The following is a 19457-nucleotide window of genomic DNA, read 5'->3' as shown; positions in this document are numbered from 1 at the left end:
CAGGGATACCTCTAAACTCAAACTGTGTGGGCCTGTTTCCTTTTCAGCTCTTGAGTTTCTCTCCTGCCTGCTCTTCTCTGGCCGAGAGACTCCAGCCTGGGGCTGCTGTGCCCCTTTGGAGGTCTCCCAGTTGCTGCTTGCTTGGTGCGCGTGATCCGTCACTCAGCCATGTCTGTATTGGAGCAGTAAAGCAGGCCCCGTGTGCAGTCATCCAGAAGTCAGTGTGTTGGGGTGGGGTGGGGGGGAACTGAGTCATTTACATGCATTTAAATGTTGTCACTTGTCCCGGGCAGAACTTTGCATCACTCCAGTGGAGTTGGGATTTGTTTGGACCTTGGTTCAGTTAGCTGCACTGCAGTGGGGGGTGGCTGGTGTAGTGTAGGCACAGAACTGCCTCCCCCTAGCGTTTTAAGCACCATGTGCCCCAGGCCTGCTCCGTGTAGGATTAGCTGTCAAAGGCTGCTGAAGTGCCAGAGAATGCTGATGCAGATGAAGGCAGTAGGGGATTTTGGGCGAGGGGGTGCGAATGGCCTGGCACAGACACAACCTACAGTGGGAGGTGTGTGTGAAATGACTGGCATTCTGGCGGCTCGGGACACTCTCAGCATCTGTGGGTCTGTGTAAAGGGCTGTAATGATCAAGAAAATATGGCACCGTGGGGTTCTGCATTTTTTCTTTTTTTCTCTCAGGAAACTGCTTCCGCTTGGAAGTCTCAAACTGATTCTTTCTTCTCTGTTGCCTCCCCTGTCGTGTGTGAAAAACCAGCTGTTCTCTTTGCCTCGCCCGTGATCCCAAGTAACCCCGCCATCAGAACATAGCTAATGCTTCAGTTGATTTGATTATTCACTTCGATTTAACAACCCAACGTCCTGCATTACATCCTAGTGCTATACAAACGTGCTGTACAAAGCCAGCCCTGGCTGCAGTCCTGGCAGCCCAGCTGTGCTGCAGTTGGGTAGGTCTTTGGCAGCAGAGATCAAACCTAAGACCTCTGGATCTAAAAGCATGGGCCTTTCTAAGGACCCCAGGTCTGTAAGCTAAAGCTGTAACCAGCTTGTCAATGTCTATATATGGCCCAGCCACCAACCGAGGGGAGCAGACCACCCCACAGAGTAGGTGTGGATAACGCTAACCCTAATCCAGATGGAGCTGAAGCAGTGTGAACAATGCTGAGAAAGTTGTGCAAAAATCTCTCTAGTGTAGCACAGTCTTCGGGGTGCAGCCATCCTGAGCAGGTGGAGTTTGTGTGGCAATTTCGTAGAATCATAGAATATTAGGGTTGGAAGAGACTTGAGGAGGTCATCTAGTCCAACCCCCCACTCAAAGCAGGACCAATCCCCAACTAAATCATCCCAGCCAGGGCTTTGTCAAGCCTCAAAGGATGGAGATTCCACCACCTCCCTAGGTAACGCATTCCAGTGCTTCACCACCCTCCTAGTGAAATAGTGTTTCCTAATATCCAACCTAGACCTCCCCCACTGCAACTTGAGACCATTGCTCCTTGTTCTGTCATCTGCCACCACTGAGACCAGCCAAGCTCCATCCTCTTTGGAACCCCCCCTTCAGGTAGTTGAAGGCTGCTATCAAATCCCCCCTCACTCTTCTCTTCTCTTCTCTTCTCTTCTCTTCTGCAGACTAAATAAGCCCAATTCTCTCAGCCTCTCCTTGTAAGTCATGTGCCCAGGCCCCCTAATAATTTTCGTTGCCCTCCGCCACACTCTCTCCAATTTGTCCACATCCCTTCTGTAGTGAGGGGCCCAAAACTGGATGCAGTACTGCAGATGTAGCCTCACCAGTGCCAAATAGAGGGGAATAATCCCTTCCCTTGATCTGCTGGCAGTGCTCCTACAAATCCAGCCCAATGTGTCGTTGGCTGTCTTGGCAACAAGGGCACACTGCTGACTCATATCCAGCTTCTCATCCACTGTAACCCCTAGGTCCTTTTCTGCAGAACTGCTGCCTAGCCGTTCGGTCCTCAGCCTGTAGCAGTGCATGGGATTCTTCTATCCTAAGTGCAGGACTCTGCACTTGTCCTTGCTGAACCTCATCAGATTTCTTTTGGCTCAATCCTCTAATTTGTCTAGGTCACTCTGGACCATATCCCAAACCCTCTAGCATATCTACCTCTCCCCACATCTTAATGTCATCTGCGAACTTGCTGAGGGTGCAATCCATCCCATCATCCAGATCATTAATAAAGATGTTGAACAAAACAAGCCCCAGGACCGACCTCTGGAGCACTCCGCTTGATACCAGCTGCCAACTAGACATTGACCCATTGTTTGCTACCCGTTGAGCCTGACAATCTAGGCAGCTTTCTGTCTACCTTATAGTCCATTCATCCAATCCATACTACTTTAACTCACTGGCAAGAATACTGTGGGAGACCGTATCAAAAGCTTTGCTAAAGTCAAGATATCCCATATCCACAGAGCCAGTTATCTCATCATAGAAGGCAATCAGGTTGGTCAGGCATGACTTGCCCTTGGTGAATCCATGTTGAGTGTTCCTGATCACGTTCCTCTCCTCCAAATGCTTCAAAATGGATCCCTTGAGTACCTGCTCCATGATTTTGTCAGGGACTGATGTGAGGCTGACCAGTCTGTAGTTCCCTGGGTTCTTTTTCTTCACTTTTTAAAATATGGGCACAAAATTTGCCTTTTTCCAATTGTCCGGAACCTCCCCCAATCACCACAAATTTTCAAAGATAATGGCCAATGGCTCTGCAATCACATCAGCCAACTCCCTCAGACCCATGGACTTGTGCACGTCCAGCTTTTCTAAATGGTCCTTAACCTGTTCTTTCACCATTTGAGGGCTGCTCACCTCCTCCCCGTACTGCATTGCCTGGTGCAGCAGTCTGGGAGCTGACCTTGTCTGTGAAGACCGAGGCAAAAAAAGCATTGAGTACTTCAGTTTTTTCCACATCATCTGTCACTGCGTGGCGTCCCCCATTCAGTAAGAGTCCCACACTTTCCTTGACCACCACCTTGTTGCTAACATAGTTGTAGAAACCCTTCTTGTTACCCTTCACATCCCTTGCTAGCTGCAACTCCAATTGTGCCTTGGCGTTCCTGATTACACCGCTGCATGCTCGAGCAATATTTTTATCCTCCTCCCTAGTTATCTGTCCAAGTTTCCACTTCTTGTAAGCTTCCTTTTTGAGTTTAAGCTCACTGAAGAATTTCACTGTTAAGCCAAGCTGGTCACCTGCCATATTTGCTATTCTTTCTGCACATCGGGATGGTTTGTTCCTGCACCCTCAATAAGGCTTCTTTAAAATACAGCTAGCTCTCCTGGACTCCTTTCCCCGTCATTTTAGCCTCCCAGGGGATCCTGCCCATCAGACTCCCTTAGGGAACTAACTCGCTTTTCTGAAATCCAGGGTCCGTATTCTACTGCTCTCCTTTGTTCCTTTTGTCAGGATCCTGAACTCAACCCGTGGTCACTGCTGCCTAGGTTGCCACTCACTTGTACTTCCCCTACCAATTCTTCCCTGTTTGTGAGCAGCAGGTCAAGAGGAGCAGGGCCCCTAGTTGGTTCCTCCAGCACTTGCACCAGGAAGTTGTCCCCAACACTCTCCAAAAACTTCCTGGATTGTCTGCAATTTAAAGGAGCAGAGAGTTTGATATAAACTGTGCGTGTTCCAGGCGTACAGGCCACAGAGGTGCAAGTGGGGAAAACCAGCTGGGGTAGGAGGCAGAACAGATTTCCTCCTCTAGCTGTGTGGGTTCTGCAGGGCTGACAGGGATAGATGCATGTATGAGAACCAATACAGCTGAGATGGGGAACTGCATAGAGCAGATGGGCTGTGTGGAAAAGGTCCCTTTTCTCTCCTGCCTGTAGCTGAAGTTCAGATCAGACTTAAGCAAAAATTTAGATTCTGTAAAAGTGTGTGTGTGTGTTTAATTGCCTAGTGGCCCCAACCAAGAGCAGCAAGGCTGCATTATGGTAGGCGACAGCCTTCGTGCTGAAGAGCTTGCAGGCTAAAAGGATGTGAAGGGTGGGAGGGGTTGTGCACAGAGACTCTGTGGCAGAGCTGGGTGGTGGTAGGATTTTTATTATTATTTTTAAGAGTCTGCACTCCTCCGGGCAGCGACCTTGTCCGTCGTCTGTGCTTGATACAGGGCTGAGCGCTTGGCTGGTGCTCAGATAATAAAGGGTGTTTAAAACGCCTAGATTATTGTTTAACATGGGGCTGTCCTGTTTGAAATGTAAATGCTCAGGGCTGTTTTTTTGCTTCCCTGTTGCTCTCAGAAGAAGCAGCGAAGCAAAGCCCCCGGGGTGAGGTGGCTGTTCCTGCTAGGGTTCCCTAAACCCCCAGAACCTGTTAGCCTCCTAACACCACCTTAGGCTTCCCAGGAAAGCGCTCCCGCTCATGTGCAACGGCCCAAGGGCCTCTGTGCTTGGCTCCTGCCCGCTCAGCTGGGCCGCCTGGCGTTAGTACTGGAAATAGAGAGGTTGGTTCCAGCACAAGGCCAGTCAGCAAGCTCTCAGGCCTGGCCTGGCCTAGCCTCCTCTTCCATGTGCCCGAGGGCTGGGTCGGCTATTTCTCAGGGCTCGGGCAGCCGGGGTGGGGGGGGTGAGTGATGCAGAGAGCAGCTCCGACCTTGGGCCCAGCCCGTCCTCTGATGAAATGCTAACAGCAGAGTATAAACCAGAGCATGAACTCCCCACTGTGTGCCTGGGGCTGGCCCTGGTGTGGACCAGCTGGACGAGGAGCCAGGGATGCCTGCTCGGAGATGCCTGCTCGGAGATGGCTGCTCCCCATCCCAGGTACGAGGCAATGGGAGCCGTCGCTGTGCAGTGACAACGGACTGGCTCTGCGCCCTGCCGGGGCTGGGTGGGATTGTTATGGCCACCAGGAGACCTCTGCTAGGGTCTCAGGCTGGTTTGGTGACCCGCCGAGCACCCCCTGCAGGAAAGAAGGGGCTGCTGCCCTTCCAGCCATGTGGGTGAAGTGAGCCCAGGTAAGCAGAGAATGGGGAGAGGTCACAGCTGGGGTAGATGGGGCAGAGATGCGACCAGCCCCAGAGGGATGGATGGTCACTGCTTGAGCGGGTGGGGCAGGGGGTAACCTCATGGCTTCAGGAGAGAGGGAGCAATTTGCCATTGACTGGTTTGCTCTACCCACTAAAATGGCCCCAGCGAAGGGGTGCAGATGGCCGGGGGGGGGGGGGTCACAGTGGGGCCACAGGCAGCCCCCGTAGCTGCTGTTACAATGTAGGTCTCCCCTCCTCTCTGCCCTGAGGGCTCAGCTCCTGCCTGGGCTAGCAGGAGCCTCCCGCATCCAGGCTAGTGAGGCAGAGGAGACATGATGTGTCCTGTGTCTGGCTCTGATGCTTTACGTTCGCTCCAAACCCCCACAGAGTCTTTGGGGGGGTGGGAGGTGCTGGAAGGGGGCGGACTGACTCCCTGTCTCTGCAGGGCAGCAAACACCCCCCTGGTGCTGAGCAGTTCCCCAGCAGAAGGAGAAGCCGAGGAAGCTGCTATTTTCCCCTGCCCCTCCGGGTAAAGGCTAAGGTGGCATTTTGTGCAAGGCCCAGTGGGCGCACGGACTGTGGACTCGGGTGTCGTGGGGTCAGGGAGAACGTCCCCTCCACGCCATCTGGGCGTGCTGCGCCAGTGTGGGCATCGGCCTGTCACAGTAAGTGGCTGGTCCCTGCCAGGCTGGTGGGTGTGTGGCAGTCCCATCCCTGGATGGCCTGGGGAATAGGCCACGAGCGCCAGGAATTGCACCCCCTGCATCCTGCCTGGTTGCTTAGGGCACTGCCTGGCCCTATGCAATGTGGGAGACCTGCTTCAGGTTGGGGGCTGACTGGACAGCTTGGGAGATTTCTCCCCTCTTCCCGCCCCTCGGTGCTTTAGCAGTGGGTGAGGGAAGCAGGGAGTTGGCGCCCCCCTTGTCAGCCATCTTGTGGCAGTCTCTGTTTCCGAGGCTGGTGCCCAGGGCTCCTTCAGGCTGAGCAGCCGTCCCGTCACCTCCCACCCCTGCTCGCAACCTCCCTTCCGTCGGGAGAGGTCACCGGTGCCAAGGCCCTCGAGGGAAGCCCGAACCGCGCAGCGGGTGGCCGGGCCTCCATCTTCCCCTCTCTCCGTGGCGGCTGGGGCGGGGCGGGGCGACGCGCGTCTCCCGTCCCTTGCTTTGCGGTGCATGAAGGACAAGTGCCTCCGTGTCCAAGCATCGGCTCCGTGCGCCTGGCATCCATCAGGCTTGGACGTCTGTCGTGTCTCGGCTCGGTGAGCCTGGCTAGCGCGCTCCGTCTGTGGGGGTTAGGACGGGCGGTTAGCTGCCGGGGGGGGCTCTCCCTGCATGAAGGACAAGGGCGGGGTGCTGCGGCCGAGCCCCGCTTACCCAAGACGGGGCACAGAGGGGGCAGCTGCGCTCTGCTTTCAGCCAGTAGGGGGCAGTGGACGCTGAACTGCAGCTGGCTCCTCCGAGTTAGAATGAGACCCATTAGCCAGGCAAGGGATGTGCCGCTTACCCTGCGCCCGCTCTGCGTGACAAGAGGCCTCCCTGCCTGCGTAGGGGTGGCCCTGTGCTCCGGGGATACCAAGCTGCTTCCCGCCTGGGAGAACGGGTGGGAAGGAACGGGCGTCAGCTGCTGTGCCAAGGGGAACGGCTGGAAGCCAAAGTGGGGAGAGCCTCTGGCTTGACTGTCCTTCCCCAGCCGGGGCCGCCTTTGTGACCCTGATAGACTTGCCTGTAAGCCTCCATCCCGCTCCCCGTCCCTTGGTTCAGAGCTGCCGGGGAGCAGCGAGCGGTCTGTCTTATCGGGGCAGCGATGCAGGGGCCACAAACACAAGAGAGTTGTCTTGAAACTGCCTGAATTCACCGGCCTCCGTCCGCCTTCACCCCGCGGGCTCCGGGAAAGGACAGCCGCAGCCTGCGCGGGCCCTGCAGCAACGAATGGCTCTTGGGAGCAGTGCAAAAGGCCCTTGAGGGGTGTTGTATTAATTTAGATGCAATAAATGGGTCAAAGGGGTTATCCCAACCCAGTCGCTGTCCTTCACTGAACAGTGTTAAACCAGGCCGGCTGTGCAGAGCCCTCAGCCGGCTTAGCACCATGGCAAACGCACCAGGTAAAAACCATTGTATTTAGTAAAGTTAAAGAAAAGAAGGAAAAGCAGCTAAAGCATTTGAAATGTGAAGTGTTGAGTCAGGCTTCGTTTTAACAGCCTCCCTTGTTCCCTTACGCTGCGGAGAGTTTTAGATGGAAACGCCCCTTGTTAGACCGTTTCTTTGATGGTGTCACACATGGTGATTACCGTCCTTTTTGGAGAACAGAGAAGAAGTCAGTCGCGATGCTGCTGTTAAAGTCCGATCCTGTTTCATCCCAGAGGGTGTTTGGGATTCCGCTGTAGCCAGCAGAGGTGGCGATGCCCTCTGGGTCCCTCTCCCTGGCCTCGTCTCCTCAGGATGTCCCTGAGGGTTAGGAAAGAAGGTCCAGGGTCCTGGGGGGGGTGGGGGTGGCAGCCATGGTGGTCAAGTTCGCTCCACTCCCACCTTCTGTTCTTCCATTTGTCCTTTAAGGACCCAAAAAAGGGTTGGATTCAAAGTGCAGAACGATGAGAATGCAACTTCCTTCTGCGGTGGGGTGGGGAGGGTGCAGGGTTAGCAGGCCTGATTCCTGGCAGTGGGGCGTGGGGAGCAATCTGCTTCCCCTGTAATGGGAGCACCTGGGAATTGGGGCACGTGGCTGACGCTTAGGGTGACCAGATGTCCTGATTTTTATAGGGACAGTCCCGATAATCAGGGCTTTGCCTAATATAGGCGTATGGTACTCCCCACTCCCTGTCCCGATAGTTCATAGCAAGTGTGAAAAGTCACTTTCACATCCCACTGACACTGGAATTCAGCCTTGTCATTGGTGCCTCCTGTAATGAGATCAATACAGAGAGTCCAGCCCAGGGGGAAGCCTGGAAGGAATCTGTTACCTTCCAGCCGGCAGGGACAGGTCTACACTGCAATTAGACGCCCGCGGCTGGCCCGTGCCAGCTGATTCAGGCTAAGGGGCAGTTGAGTTGCTGTGTGGAGGCTCAACCCTTCCACCTTGCAGGGTCCTAGAGCCCAAACTCCAGACCCAGCCCAAATGGTCCCAGCCCAAATGGCTAAACAGCCCCTTGGCCCAAGCCAGCTAGCCAGGGGTCTTTAACGGCACTGTGGACGTACCATGTGAGGCCCAAGTGAAGGAAGTGGCTAGCAGAGGCTGCGCAGTCTGGTGGGCTGAGCACTGGGTAGGGACGCCTGGGCTCTATTCTCAGCTCTGCCCCAGGCACCGGCCATGGGCCAGCGGCTTCGCTTCTGAGCCTCAGTTTCCTCCAGCTACAAAAAGCAGGCTAGTGGTTGGGCAGCGCTGGATAAATGATGGCCTCTTGGTAAAGCCTGTTACCAAGGCTTCTCCCCCAGGGGCTGGAGGGGGCCAGCCTTGGTTCTAAGCCTCCTTTTGCAGTGGCATTTAGTGAGGGGGCTCTGAGGCAAGCCTGCTGCCAGCTTCCCCTTTACCTCCCGGGGCTGGCGCCAGCTTCCCCTCTGGATTTGCTCCTGGCTCGCTGGGAATCTGGTTAGACGCAGGAATCAGACGGCCTCTTCCCCTGGGCGTTGATACTCGTCTGCCAGCACAAAGCGCCAGGCAGCCTTGTACAGAGCAGTAGGCAAGGGGGCTGTAGGGTCTGCGGATCACAACTGCCGCCTGCCTGTGGAACAGAGAGAATCCACGTCCACTCCTCCCGGCTAGCTCCTGGCTATGGCGGCTGGCTGTTTCAGGGTGAACAGAGCGGTGGGAGAACAGGATTGCTTGAAATGCTGTGGCTTTTTTCAGCCAGCCGGGCGTGGTAAGGGGAAGGGGGGTGTGTGTGTGTGTGTGTGTGTGAGAACCTGGAGAGGGTATGGCGCGCACGCCCCCTACACGGATTGGCTGCAGAGCATCACTCCAGGCGTTGATTCTGTGTGTGGGTGTGAATCCAGAGTTGGTGAAAGGAGCTGGCTGACAGCCCTGCAGCGTGAAGTCTCTGCCCGCAGAGAAGGGGATGACGCTTCCCCGGTGTACTGCCCCCATCCCTGCTTGGATCCCCCACCAGGGTGAGAGGGGAGTGCATTCTGTAGGGCCCATCCAGTCCTTGCCGTCCGCCTGCCGTGGCGGCATGTTCTGTGGACACTGGGCACCGTGAGACTCGGCGTTCTGAGCCCTGGGGCTGATGGGTGCTTTACGAAGCTCGGCCAGTACCTGCTGACAAAGGGAAACTGAGGCACAAAGTGACTCATTCAAGGACACCCAGCAGAGGAATAGCAGCTGTGGGTACAGAGCCCACGGGCCCTATCCACACTGCTTAGTGTTAGAGAGCTTTCCCTTCACCCTCTCCCCTGGTTCTTGTCATGCAGACAGCAAGCATGATTCCAATTTCCCTTCCGTTTCCTGTTTGACCCTAGTTTATATAGTAATATTCTCCACTATACCTTAACCCATCGTTTTATTGAAATTTAATTAACCAATCCTAACCTAGTTACATCATTCTCCAACCAATTATATCCCACTCTCCTAATTAACGTACACCTAGCAAAATGAATTATATAGCAGACAGAAACAATTAGAGAACCAGACAGATGAACAATAGAAAAGTGGGGACCATAAAGATAAACATACAGAAATGAGAGTTTCACAACCACTGAGAAGTGATTTCTTGCCAGACAGGATGCTATCAAACTAAGTTTTCTTTAACCATCTTTATCTGGCGGTGATGGGCACTATCGGGACAGGATTGTCTTCCTAACAGCCCAACACCACCTTATTTCAACGTGACTCATTTGGGATGGGAGAACGTGACTGTTCATTTCCCAGCTTATGGCTGCCCCTGCTGCGTAGCCAAAGGCCTTAGCCCAGCGGTGGCCAGCCTGGGCCTGAGAAGAAGCCAGAATTTACCAACGTAGATTGCCAAAGAGCCACAGTAATACGTCAGCAGCCCCCCGTCAGCTGCCCCCAGCACCTCCCGCCCACTGGCAGCCCCACCGATCAGCGCCTCCCCCTCCCCCTCCCTCCCTGCACCTCCCGATCAGCTGTTTTGTGGCGTGCAGGAGGCTCTGGGGGGGAGGAGCGAGGGCATGGCAGGCTCAGTGGAGTGGGGTCAGGACCTGGGGCAGAGCCAGGGGTTGAGCAGTGAGCACCCCCTGGCACATTGGAAAGTTGGCACCTGTAGCTCCAGCCCCAGAATTGGGGCCTAGACAGGGGGCCGCATATTAACTCCGGAGCCACAGGTTGGCCACCCCTGCCTAAGAACCAGGCCTCCGACTCTCCTAGGGAGAGAAGGCCCCTACACAGGCGGACGGTGATTTTGATTCTCTGATTTTATACCTCTGTAACTGGCTAAGTGATAAAAATACACTTAAGTTCTTAACGCTTTACAGGCAGGCCTGAATATCCATATTCTAGCACTTAGCAAGGCCCCAAGCACCCCTCAGATGGTGGTAACTTTCAGCCTTGGCTGGGCTGACCGGGATTTGCTCTTGTGCCTGGGGAGGGAGCGTGGCTCCTTATCCTATTGCCAATCCCCTGAGCCCTCTGGAGACCCCCAGTGCCCTCCCCTCATTTAGGGACACGGCATGTGTGGGCTGAAGTGCCGAGCAAGTGGCTGGCTCTGAATCTCCACGTCCTGTCTCCACAGATGATCTCGATGGTGATGGTGGCCGTGGGCATCTACGCCAGGCTGATGAAGCACGCAGGTGAGCGACTGCCGCCTTCCCCTTGTCGGGGCTCTGAGATCGCTCCTTCTGGTGGGAGACTGGCTGCCCTGGAAGCAGACGGGTTTGGGGAGGAGAGCAGAGCCTTTCCCTGGGTCTGAGGCTGGAACGCAGCTAAGGGGGTGTGAGGTCTCTGGGAGGGAGCACGGCCTGCTGTGTGCGGCTGGCATTTAACCCAAGCAACCAACCCCATCTGGGGGGAGAGGGGAGAAGCTGCCGCTCTTGTCCAGTGAAACGGGGCTTGGACGCATCCCCGCTCCCGTTTGTCACGGGCCTGCTGGCAGGGTGGTGCAGCTGGACTAACGGCTCTGTGCTCTCGCATCCTCTCTCTCCCCCCCCACCCCCTCTGCTCCCACCTGGCAGAGGCGGCCATGGCCTGCCTCGCGGTGGATCCCGCCATCCTGCTCATCGTGGTCGGCATCCTGATGTTCCTGATCACCTTCTGCGGCTGCATCGGCTCCCTGCGTGAGAACATCTGCCTGCTGCAGACGGTGAGGGGACGGGAGGCCGCAGGATCCCAGCCTGGGCTGGCGGGGGAGCAGGGAACAGTCGTATGGGGGTTATAGCCAGGATAGGGGATGGGAAGCCTCATGGGGACCCCGCTGTCTACCTGGGCAGCCTGCAGAAACCACCAGAAGTGGGCTTGGGGGTCCCCCCTCAATGACTGGCACCTTGGGCAGCCGTCAGGACTGATGGGACCCAGGGTGTCTCTGCTCTGTCTCCAATTTCCTTCCCCACCCATTGGCATGAAATCTTGGCTGGTGCCCAGCCATGCTGATTACAGGAAAGCTTGTGGCTCCCTCTAGTGGCCAGAGCTGGGGAACTCTGGTGCCCCAGCAGATACTTAACCATGCGCCTCCCAGGGAAACTGACCCTTTCCACTCAAAGTGCCTTTAATGGCATTGAGCCGGGCATCTCTGCTGAAGAGACGGAGGGTTTCTCATTCCTTCCAGCTGATTGGATGTGTGTTGGTAAGAGCTGCTTGCATAGCCAGGGGAGAACAGACGCTGGAGTCTGTACAGCTCTCCTGCGGTTGCACCGAGCTCTCCGTGGTGGATCGGTTTGCTAGCACCAACATGGACAACGCTTTAGAGGTGGGTTGTGTCTGGTTCAGCCCTGAACCAGTGACCCGGCAAGGGGCCACAGGAGCGCTGTGCTCCAGGAGGTGCCATCTTTCAGAAGAGATGTAAAACCCAGGCTCTGAGCACTTTGGGATGGTAAAGATCCCACAGCATATTTTGCAAGCACGGGGCATTAACTCCACCCTGCCTCTCTGACGTCCCCTGCAGTTTCAAAAGTGATGTTTTCTCTCTCCCCTGTACCAGTCCTCTGTGCATGGCTACACAGCTGCTCTGTTCCACCCCAGAGGTGGCTGCGTTTCAGTGCTGGGTGAAGTGGTCAGTAGATAGGAATCTGTGAAAAGGCACTACGGGAATGTAATGTGATGGGCCTGGAGTCCTGCTGCCCTGTGACATTGCACCACCGTGACCCAAGCAGCTGCAACTCTTGCTCCGTAAGAGATGGTGCATTGTTGTCTCTTCCGTGGCAATTTGCTGACAGCTGTTTTCTCTCTCCTGCAGTTCTCAATCTGCCTGACCTTAGTCTTCCTGCTGCAGCTGGCAGCTGGAGTGCTGGGCTTTGTCTTCTCTGATAAGGTAAATACACCAGAGAGCTGGGGTGAGCATTGTTCTTTTGAAGTGGTGGTGGGGGGAGTAGGATCCACCAACATAACTGCAGGACCAGACCTGGATTGGCAGGGAGCTGCCTGGGAAGAGAGAATAGATTTCTTCCCTCACTAAGCTGCGATCCTCTGGAGAAAGGATGTTCTGCATGGGGATGGAGGGCCAGAGAGGCCGAACCGCAAACAGGAGGCAAGGTGTCTGGGCGTGAACAGAGACTGTCCTCTTTTTAAAATCTTATTTAAATGAAAAGGTAAATGAAAAGGTTTGTTTTGATCCAAGGCTTCCCCGGCAGACTTGGAGACCCAAACACATCAGCCTTCTGCTGGGGCGTGAGCACCAGAGTGCAGCTGGCTGGCTGGGTTCGCTGTCACTGCAGGAGGCGTGTCTGCCCCAGGGTTTGGTCCCTGACCTCGTCGTCCTTGTCGGTGGCCAGCATTTTGGTTTCCAGTATATTTCCCACCCCAAACAAGTGGAGGGGGCAGGGCAGGATGGGCCGGGGTGAGGCCACTGGCCTGCGATTCAGGCAACATGGGTTCAGGTCCCTGGCTCCACGTGTGGTCTACAAACTGGGGGTGACGCCCGTCCGGCGTAGCTGTGAGCTTAAATTGTAGGGGAGGAGGTGCGAGTGGCGAGGGGTGTGCAAGCACGCTGGTAGGAGGGAAATCTCCCTGGCGACCTCTCGGTATTCCTCCCCCAGGCACGCGGGAAGGTGAGCGAGATCATCAACAACGCCGTCGTGCATTACCGCGACGACCTGGACCTGCAGAACCTCATCGACTATGGGCAGAAGGAGGTGGGTCCAGTTAAAGAGCCAGCAAGCATGGCCGTCCAACAGGTCTCCTGCCTCCTATGGGGTGACTGGCCCTGGGCCAGCTCTCTGGCCTCCTCTGTGATGGGGATGGCTGGGTCTCTCCGCCCCGTAGCGGGGATGGCTGAGTCTCTCTCTTTAAAACATCCCTGAAATCATCTCTCCTGCCTTGACCCAAGTTCCCTTTCAAAGCACATATCACGGTCTCTCTCCTCTCTGAGGCTGCAGGGCCAGGATCTGTTCCCCTTCATCCCTTCTTGGAGCTGTGGGTGTCCACAGTTCTCTGGTTCCCTTTCGTTGTCTATCAGACCCCATTCCACTAGTCCCACATCCTTCTGCTTCTTTGTGGACCCCCATTTTCCAGCGGGAGGGCGGTGCCATCGGACACCACACCCCGCCCAGTTTGAGTCCAATCGTGCTCGTCACAAGTACCCACCGAACTCTCTCGCACATACGCACAAATGATTCTTTGTTCTCCTGCCACGGGCTTGGTCCTAGGACTGTCGTGCAGCTGGCGTTGCACATCTGGAGTCTAAATATACTCCCACCCCTCTGCTCAGACCCTTATTACGCCTTTGTCTCCCAGAGCCCTGTTCTCCCAGTTCCACTGCTGTCTGTAGGCCATGAGAAATGTTGGATTGGGGACAGAGGCTGGAGGGAATGGGGCTAGTGCTAAAGAAATACAATCATGGTTCCTTTGAGTTCCCTGTGTCTGTCTTCCCCCCCCCCCCCAGGGTCTCACCCTGGAAAAGTATGAAGCCACGTTACAGACGCTTTTAAATTGGACCCGAACTGACAGTCTCCCTGGTTCTTAAGGTTTCTTCTCCTCCATGGGGAGTAATGTATTTATTGAAGTCTTTCATTCCCCTGCTACCTCTGTTTTTAAGCTGTTGTTTATGTAGGACCTACTAAAAATTAAAAGCCCATTCAAATTGACCTGGCCTCTTTTTAAAGACCTGCCCTTTGGCATAGGCCCAATTTCCCCTTCCCTGGCCCTCTTTGACCTGTGCTGTCTCGTTACAGTTCAGTTGCTGTGGGGGTATCTCCTACAAGGACTGGTCCCAAAACATGTATTTCAACTGCACGGCCGATAACCCCAGCAGGGAGCGCTGTTCTGTGCCTTACTCTTGCTGCCTGCATGCAGCTGATCAGGTAAGAGCAGCCCCGCTGTTCTGCTGAGAACAGGACCTCTCCTTGCCACCCTCAAATTCTGGTGGCTGCCCTGCACCCAGGGCCAAGGAAGTCTCTAAGTCGAGTAGCTGGGTAGCATTGCACTCCTCCACCATGTGCTCTCTGCCATTCGCAAAAAGGGGAATAAGGACAAATTGCGGAATTACAGACCAATCAGCTTAACTCGAGTACCCGGAAAGATAACGGAGAAGATATTAAGCAACCAATTTGCAAACACCCCTAGAAGGTGTTATAAGGTGATAAGTAACAGTCAGCACGGATTTATCAAGAACAAATCGTGTCAAACCAACCTAATAGCTTTCTTTGACAGGGTAACAAGCCTTGTGGATGTGGGGAAGTGGTAGATGTGAGATATCTTGACTTTAGAAAGGCTTTTGATACGGTCTCTGACTTTCTCATTAACAAACTACGGAAATACAACCTCAATGGAGCTACTATAAAGTGGGTGCAGAACTGGTTAGAAAACCATTCCCAAAGAGCAGCTATCAGTGTTTTACAGTCATGCTGAAAGTGCATAATGAGTGGGGTCCTGCAGGGATGAGTTCTGGTCAATATCTTTATCAATGATTTAAATAATGGCATACAGAGTACGCTTATAAAGTTTGCGGACGATACCAAGCTGGGAGGGGTTGCAAGTGCTTTGGAGGATCGGATTAAAATTCAACATGATCTGGACAAACTGGAGAAATGGTCTGAAGTAAATAGGATGAAATTCAATAAGGGCAAATCCAAAGTACTTCACTTAGGAAGGAACAGTCAGTTGTACACGTACAAAATGGGAAATGACGGCCTAGGAAGGAGGACTGCGGAAAGGGATCTGGGGGTCCTAGTGGACCACAAGCTAAATATGAGTCAAGAGTGTAACACTGTTGCAAACAAAGCAAATATCATTCTGGGCTGTATTAACAGGGGTGTTGTAAGCAAGACACGAGAAGTAATTCTTCCACTCCACTCCACACTGATTAGGCCTCAACTGGAGTATTGTGTCCAGCTCTGGGCACCACATTTGGGGAAAGATGTGGACAAATTGGAGAAAGTCCAGAGAAGAGCCAGAAAAATGATTAAAAGGCTAGAAAACATGACCTATGAGGGAAGATTTGAAAAAATTAGGTTTGTTTAAACTGGAGAAGAGAAGATTGAGAAACTGACATAACAGTTTTCAAGTATGCAAAACATTGTTACAGGGAGAAAGAAAAATGGTTCTCCTTAACCTCTGAGGACAGGACAAGAAGCAATGGGCTTAAATTGCAGCAAGGATGGTTTAGGTTGGACGTTAGGAAAAACTTCCTGACTGTCAGGGTGGTTAAGCACTAGGATAAATTGCCCAGGAAGGTTGTGGAACCTCTGTCATTGGAGGTTTAAGAGCAGGTTAGACAAACACCTGTCAGGGATGGTCTAGTCATTACATAGTCCTGCCCTGAGTGCAGGGGGCTGGACTAGATGACCTCTCGAGGTCCCTTCCAGTCCTACACTTCTGTGATTCATGTCCCGCATGTGATCCCTTTGCCCCTGGACAAACCCTCATGCCACTAGGGGGTGCTCATAGCCCATTGGTTCCTACAGCTCCAGCTGACCAGGCTGTAGCCATGGCTGGCTGTAGACTCCTCTCCATGCCATCTCCTGGCTGGCTTGGAAGAAGCTCCATCAGCTGAGTGACAAGGCTGTGGTAGGAGGAGAGGGCTGGGGGTATTGTATAGGAATCGATGTAGGCCCTGCTAATTCTTCTCCCTCTGGAGGCAGGGTGTCTGGGGGAGCCAATTCAGGTGGCCGGTGCTGCCCTGGCCCAGTCACAGCTAGAAATGGCTATTGTTTGTTTCTGAGCCCGAGGAAAAAGGGGGATCCGATCACTGATCCTGGGTGACAAACGAGGGGCCTGATTCTGGGGTTTCCCAGGCTCTCACCAATCACACGTAGGCTGGGACCTGCAAGGTACTGGCCCTCTGGTCTCCGAGTGGGTCTAGGAGAATGAGGCTGCGCTAGGGATGCATTTGTGCCCACCCCCTTCCCCCCCAGCAGCTCCTATGAGGGAGACACCCTCGCTGTAGACACTGGGTGGAAAAGGAGTCCCATGAAACTTGCATGGTTGTGTCGGTAAATGCCCGGCGGACATGCCGTGGGATGGGAAAGCAGCTCACGTGGGTTCCTGTATGTCATGGCTCCTCCTGGCTGCCTCGTCCGGAAGGGATGGGATCCCCTCTAGTCCGCCTGTCCCACACCAGACGAGGTGATGCCCTGCAGCCGGATCTCCCGAAAAGTCACGAGCACTGGAGCTTCTGCCCTTTCCCTAGGAGGCCGCTCTCCCAGTTTGGAGCATGCTGCAGAGCCCAGATACCCCAGTGATGGGGGAACTAGGAAGGGCTGGGGCTTGGGCTTGCGGGAGAGAGAGCATACAGGGAAACCTGACGTTAACAAGGACATGTTGGCTAAGGAAGCCAGGACCTGTCCCTGGGTCTGTCCCACGTGCCACTAGGCAGCAGCTAGGGAAAGCCCGACCCCCATCCCGCAGGCGTGCGAGGGAACCGGAGCGACTTGTGCGGCCCGTGGCGGTGTGCGAGGCGTGGCCGCACGAGGCTATCCATCCCCGGGGCCCCGGCTCGCTGTCACCTGCCCTGGTGCTTCCCTGCAGGCCGTCATCAACACCATGTGTGGCCAGGGGATGCAAGCCATGAACTACCTGGAGGCCAGTGAGTTCATCTACACCAACGGCTGCATCGACAAGCTGGTGAACTGGATTCACAGCAACCTCTTCCTGCTGGGGGGCATCGCGCTCGGCTTGGCCATTCCACAGGTAGTTTCCCCCCCTCCTCCTCCCCCCCCCCCGGGATGCGCTCTGCTGGGGCCAGAGCGTCTGGTGTTTGCACTCAAACTGCGGGGGGGGGGAGAGGTTTCTGCACCCACCCACCCCCGTTAGCTCTGGCGGAAGGGAGCAGGGGACAGGCCCAGCCTACTTGGTATAGCCCCCACAGGATAATGAGAGCCAGGTTATCTGGAGCAGGGATTAAAAGGGAATGGCTCCTTAGATTTGGAGCCGGGGATAGGGCACTCCTAGATCTGAGGGGTGTATTCACGCCCCCCACGTCAGTGGTGGGTCTGGGATGCTAGAAGCACTCCAACGGGGAAGGGCTGTTTCCCCCTCCCCCACCCATGACATGGCAGGGGCTGGAGTGCAGAATGGACCCATCTAACCCTAGCGAAGAATCCCTGTTGGGTGTTTCAGAGAGAGCAGGGAAAAAACCCTCACCGTGGTCCGTGCTAACATGCCCTGGGATGGGAGTGGGGAAGAATTGCTTCCCAATTCAGGGCGTGTTTTGACTTTGGGCGTGTAACTCGGGGGGGAATCCTAAGGAAGCCTCGGCTTGCACTGGGGCCCTGGCTGCGGAGCTTGGCAGAGCTGTGGGGGGAGCCCGGGGCTGGAGCAGGCTGTGGGTCGGGCTCGGCACAGTTACTGGGCGTGGGGGGAGCCTTTGCCTGGCCCGCTCGCCCCTTTCCCAGCTCCAGCCTGGGCCGCGAGTCTCTCTCGAGAGCGGGGAGGGATAGCTCAGTGGTTTGAGCACTGGCCTGCTAAACCCAGGGTTGTGAGTTCAATCCTCGAGGGGGCCATTTAGGGATCAGGGGCAAAAATTGGGGATTGGTCCTGCTTTGGGCAGGGGGTTGGACTAGATGACCTCCTGAGGTCCCTTCCCACCCTGATAGTCTACGATTCTAACACCAGACGTAAACGACGGTTATTCTCGTCAATAGCCGTGTGCTTGTCGCTGGGCGAGAGCTTTCCGATTGGCTTCACCTCAGGAGGGGAGCACACCGATTGGCCGGCGGGGATGCCGGCTGTTCCCAGTTGGAGCCGCGCACTCACCTGTTCCTGAGTCCTCCCGGGGGGGTTCAGCCTGTGGCACTTTCCTCTCCTTGCAGCTGGTGGGAATCCTGCTCTCCCAGATCCTCAGTAACCAGATCAAAGACCAGATCAAGCTGCAGCTCTACAATCAGCAGCACCGAGCGGATCCTTGGAACTGAAACCCAACCGAGACGAGCGAGGGCTTCCTTGCTGGGGAAGTGTTTCTCGCCCCTCCGGCAGGGAATGGCGTGGGGAGGAAGAAGAGACCTGCATTTTTCCCCTGCGATTGCTCACCCTGCCCTGCACGGGACGGGACAGGGGGGTAGCCCCCCGGAGAGCAGAAGACCCCCCCGCAGCCCCCAAGGCCGGCAGTGAGAAGCTGCTGCATCTCAGGCATCATCTGTAGCGTCCCTGCCCAAGTAACTGACATCGTGGTCCCTTTTTTGGGCAGCATTTTTTGGGGTGTGTTTTTTTTTTTTTTTAAGAGGGAAAAGAGCAAAATATTTCCCAGCTGCCCTCTCTGGGAATTGCCTTGAGAGCTGGCTTGGCTGCGTCTTCCCCTAGAAGGCTGACGCATTGGTGCTACTAGGGCACAGCTGGGCTGGCTGGTATGGAAGGGAGGTAAGTGGGGGGTGGGGGGTATAATGCAGGTACAAGCTTCTTTCCTCTTGTGTGGTCTTGGAGCACGGGGAGGGGGGCCTTGCCAGCTTCCCAGCCCTGGACCAGCTGCCTGTATCCAGATGGGAGTGACACCAGACAGGAGAATGATCAGCCCCCGACCCTGCACTGATCTTTACTGATGCTCCTCTGGCTTAAATATATCAGGAGGGGGCTGCTAAGGGGGGAGGGCTAGAGGATGTAACTAGTTGCCAAAAACCAGACTCTGGGGTGGGGGAGGAGGGGCAGGAATGGGGTTTGGAGCCCAGCCCTCCAGGGCACTGACTCCAGTCTGGGGGCACCGTCTGAGTCTGAAGTGGGTCTTGGGCACAGGATATGAAGCCTTTCACCGCTAGGGCTTCCAGTCCCTGCCCAGGCAGCGCTGACCGTTGTTACTCTCTGCCGGGGAAGACTCACCGCGGTCCCTGGCAGGGCTGGTATCTCTGCAGCACACAGCTGGGTTGCCTTGGAGGTGACTGTTTGGGCTCTTGGAAACCTCCCGAGAGGCCGAGTTTCTCAAAGCTGATCCCTGTGGCAGGCAGCAGCTGTCAG

At 55.2% G+C, this 19457-nt stretch overlaps 1 protein-coding gene across 2 annotated transcripts in view; it reads left to right on the top strand.

Annotated features, from left to right (window-relative positions):
• The window catches only part of TSPAN33 (tetraspanin 33), a 28684-nt gene extending 9791 nt beyond the window's left edge, over positions 1–18893 (top strand). For both annotated transcript variants that reach the window (XM_077837596.1, XM_077837589.1), the window contains exons 2-8: positions 10660–10717; positions 11099–11226; positions 12316–12390; positions 13115–13210; positions 14249–14377; positions 17043–17204; positions 18326–18893. In XM_077837596.1, the coding sequence (XP_077693722.1) occupies positions 10660–10717; positions 11099–11226; positions 12316–12390; positions 13115–13210; positions 14249–14377; positions 17043–17204; positions 18326–18427 (750 nt within the window). In that variant the 3' untranslated portion in view covers positions 18428–18893. The remainder of the gene's footprint in view (positions 1–10659; positions 10718–11098; positions 11227–12315; positions 12391–13114; positions 13211–14248; positions 14378–17042; positions 17205–18325) is intronic.
• Positions 18894–19457: the final 564 nt, after the last annotated feature.

This window comes from Eretmochelys imbricata, chromosome 1, assembly GCF_965152235.1.
Source record: "Eretmochelys imbricata isolate rEreImb1 chromosome 1, rEreImb1.hap1, whole genome shotgun sequence".
Lineage (NCBI taxonomy): Eukaryota > Metazoa > Chordata > Testudines > Cheloniidae > Eretmochelys > Eretmochelys imbricata.
Note: the sequence above shows the minus strand (reverse complement) of the source record. Positions and strands in the feature narration are given on the sequence as shown.